General features: G+C 48.9%; 1 protein-coding gene across 1 annotated transcript; it reads left to right on the top strand.

Annotated features, from left to right (window-relative positions):
- Positions 1-307: 307 nt before the first annotated feature.
- On the top strand, positions 308-2859 carry LOC142660826 (uncharacterized). The gene is made up of 3 exons (XM_075837732.1): positions 308-959; positions 1486-1639; positions 2008-2859. The coding sequence occupies exons 1-3, from the start codon at positions 932-934 to the stop codon at positions 2750-2752; spliced, it is 927 nt and encodes a 308-aa protein (XP_075693847.1). The 5' UTR covers positions 308-931; the 3' UTR covers positions 2753-2859.
- Positions 2860-3329: the final 470 nt, after the last annotated feature.

Below are 3329 nucleotides of genomic sequence, written 5' to 3'. Positions count from 1 at the left end.
TATTTGTCCTGTAACTTCTGTACCAAAGGCTGAATAGATGAAGGGCGTTGACTGAGCAGTAAATGTGCTGTAGGTTTCTACCATATTTTATGTGATCCTGGTCTTGGCATGACTACATTCATTTACTTAGAGGATTAAGGGCGGGTTCACACATAGCGGATTTTCACTTAAATTCCGCTGCGGACACTCCGCAGCGTTAATCCGCAGCGGAGCCGTTTCTCCATTGACTTTCACTTTAATTTAGCAGTGTTCGTTTACACGATGCGTACAATTCCGCTGCGGAGCATAGGCTGCGGAGCGGAATTTGGTGTCCGCAGCATGCTCTGTCTGTTGCGGAGCAGTGGCGGACTGGTTGCGGACTCATTGCGGAAGTTCTCCATTCACTTCAATGGAGAATCGAAATTCCGCAATGAAGTCCGCAGATGTTATGTGTGGTGCGGATTTAGTTAGTGGTGCGGTGCGTATTTCCTGCCGGAGCAGGATATGACATCAGCATTCAGCATATTACAAAAGGAAGACGCCATTTTCGGCTTGCAGCCTGACAGAGAATTTAAAAAAAGTTAAGAGCCAACTCTGAACACAGGCTGCCATGTCGAGGTACAGACGTATGGACATGGAGGTTTCGTCCCTCATTAATCTGGTAAGTACATGTATATGTTTGTGTCATGTTGTTTCAAGATGTCTACTATGTATGGATTAACACTAGCAGCACCTGCAGAATGTCCATTTTCTTAAGGCAGATCACCATGTAACAGCTCCACTGTGATTCCAGAGTACCAAGCAAACAGCATTATGCAATTTTTTGGGATTTTTATAGGTGCATAGTAGGCCAGAGATCTGGGACAGCTCGATAGCTGCCTACAGCGACCGCAACGCCCGTGACGAGGGATGGTCGTTTGTGTGCCGCGGACTGTACCCCGAGTGGGACGGGATGCTGGAGAGGGAGCAGGGAGTGATTGGTAAGTTTGCATTTAGTTTGTAATGCAGAGAGGTCAAAACACTGTTGCCAAAGGTTGGTTTGCATCATTAGCATGCTAGCAAAAATCAGCACTAATTTCCTTTCCTGCCTTGCTAAACCATACCCCAACTTTTGACATGTCACTATGGCACATGCGCAGTTGCTGATCCCTTTTTCCCCGACTGTAAGGGTATGTGCACATGGCCTATTGACGGCACTAAATCCTGCCTTACACACTCCATTTAACGACCTGAAGTACCTTTTGCAAGCGTGGACAACCATATGCACATTTAAATGCATGGGCAGATGTTTGCCAGCATCTTGGTGGCGTCGTGGCCTATTTTTGCCATGGCAAGAGGTGGTGGCAACCCAGGCGTAGCCATAGTTGCTGTCTACTCAAGTTCTGCCCCAATGATGTGGTTGCATTGATGATATATCCTCACGACAGGCCAGAGGACGCAATTGAGCTGTATACACCTGACTTCATCCACTATGCCCTAATTTAAAACACATCCTTCCTTTTCCAGAAAATGATGTGCGCAATCGGTGGAGGACAGTACGAGACCGGTTCCGCAAACAGCTATCAAAGACACCTGCAAGTGGCTCCTCTCCTTCACGGGGCCGTGCCATAGCCTACTATGAGGAACTGGCTTTCCTCATTCCCTGCAGGGAGCTACGAAGGTAAGTCTCTATTCGCACACACACCTGGGTTATAAAAGGGAGCGCATGAAACATGTGATTCAAAAATAACGTAATGCAATGTCTATTGCGTGAAGATTATATTCCACATGTTTGTTTTCCTTTTGCCAGTGTTGTCACGAAAATGACCCCTGACCGTACACATTATCACATATCACTCTGTGTTGCTTATGTAACTCATTCTCTTCATGACGAGAATACGTCTTTAGTTTCCCCCCCCCCAAAGATTGGTGTCAGTTGGGGTGTGTGTAGAATGGCAAAAGGATATGTTAACGAGATTAGCGACTGACAAACTGTTGGAGAAATGTCTTCTGAATCCCCTTAGTCAATGAGCGTTTTTTTCCATGCAGAACGTCCGGAAATGTACCACCCCGGACGCCACAACGGAGTGCACGTGGCCAGGTGCAGCAGCAGGCCGTGGCAGGCTCCTCATCAATGGTGGCTGAGGAAGATGCGCCCTACCAGCCAACCCCGGCACCAGCAACTCCGCGTGGCGACACCTCTCCAGCCCCCACGGCAGCTACTTCCCGACCGCGCCAAAGAGTGGGTGGCCGAAAGCGCCATACGCCAGAAGACCAAAGTGACACGGTAGAGGGCCAAGCCATGCGCATGATTCGGAGGGTGGAGGCCGAAGACCAATACACCAGTTTCGGGAATGCCGTTGGTGGGCGATGCCGCGAGATGGAAAATACTCGGCGGGCGGCATATATGACCTGTGTCTTCGCCCTGGCCGATATCTTTGAGGCCCCCCAGCCCCTACCCGATGTGGGAGATCTCATTTTTCACCTGCGAACACTAACTGGCCGTAGGGCTGAGACGTCTGCCGCTGTGCCGCACGCCCCACCTCCTGCCTCTGCACCCTCCCTGCAGCCCGATCCCTATTTTTCCCCCTGGACTCATGGACATCCCTCTGCTTCCACTTTCCGCCCATACCCCAATGTCCCAAACCCTTTGCCCACCCCATACTCGTCCACTCTCCCACCTCTTCATATCCATCCTCCCACCTCTGCGGCATACATGCCCCCTACCTCAACCTCCTCCTCTGCCCCCTCGTCGCATCCACAATTAAGCCCCCCGCGCTTCCACATATTGTAGTATGTTTTGTTTTTTGTTTGGTCGCTAATGTACCAGGTATTTAATATTTGTTACTTACATGATTCGACTTGTATTTAGTTGTGATGTGCATACGTTCCATCAAAGTTCCGTTGAATTTATGACTCTGACTTGTGTTTTTTTTGATTTGGATGGGAGGAGGCCAAAATGCGGGAGGGCATCAAGGGGACGATAACGATTGTTCACAGTGTGGCCGTTTTCATTTAGTAAATACTGTGTGGTTTGAGATGCTATGGTGTGCTCAACCAAGAAAGGCAACCTAGACATCATACTCCCTATTCAGACATGGGATTCATAAAATACACACACTTAGGCCAAATCCAAGTAATAGTGCATTATTTTATTGCAAAGGAAGCACATCCAACACACAATTTTCCATTCCATAGGAGTATCAATGACAGAATTGCCTACTGTTTGGACATTAAACCGATTACTGCTGGGTTGGCCGCACCCCGCCAACACAGGAGTATTGCCAAGGTACGGCCCCTTCAGAAGTGAGGAAATAATCCGAGTAAATATCTCGTACGCGTACACCACTACTGCCCTGACCAGCAGAACC

This window comes from Rhinoderma darwinii, chromosome 9 (genome assembly GCF_050947455.1).
Source record: "Rhinoderma darwinii isolate aRhiDar2 chromosome 9, aRhiDar2.hap1, whole genome shotgun sequence".
Classification (NCBI taxonomy): domain Eukaryota; kingdom Metazoa; phylum Chordata; class Amphibia; order Anura; family Rhinodermatidae; genus Rhinoderma; species Rhinoderma darwinii.
This window is presented reverse-complemented; position numbering and strand designations above follow the sequence as displayed.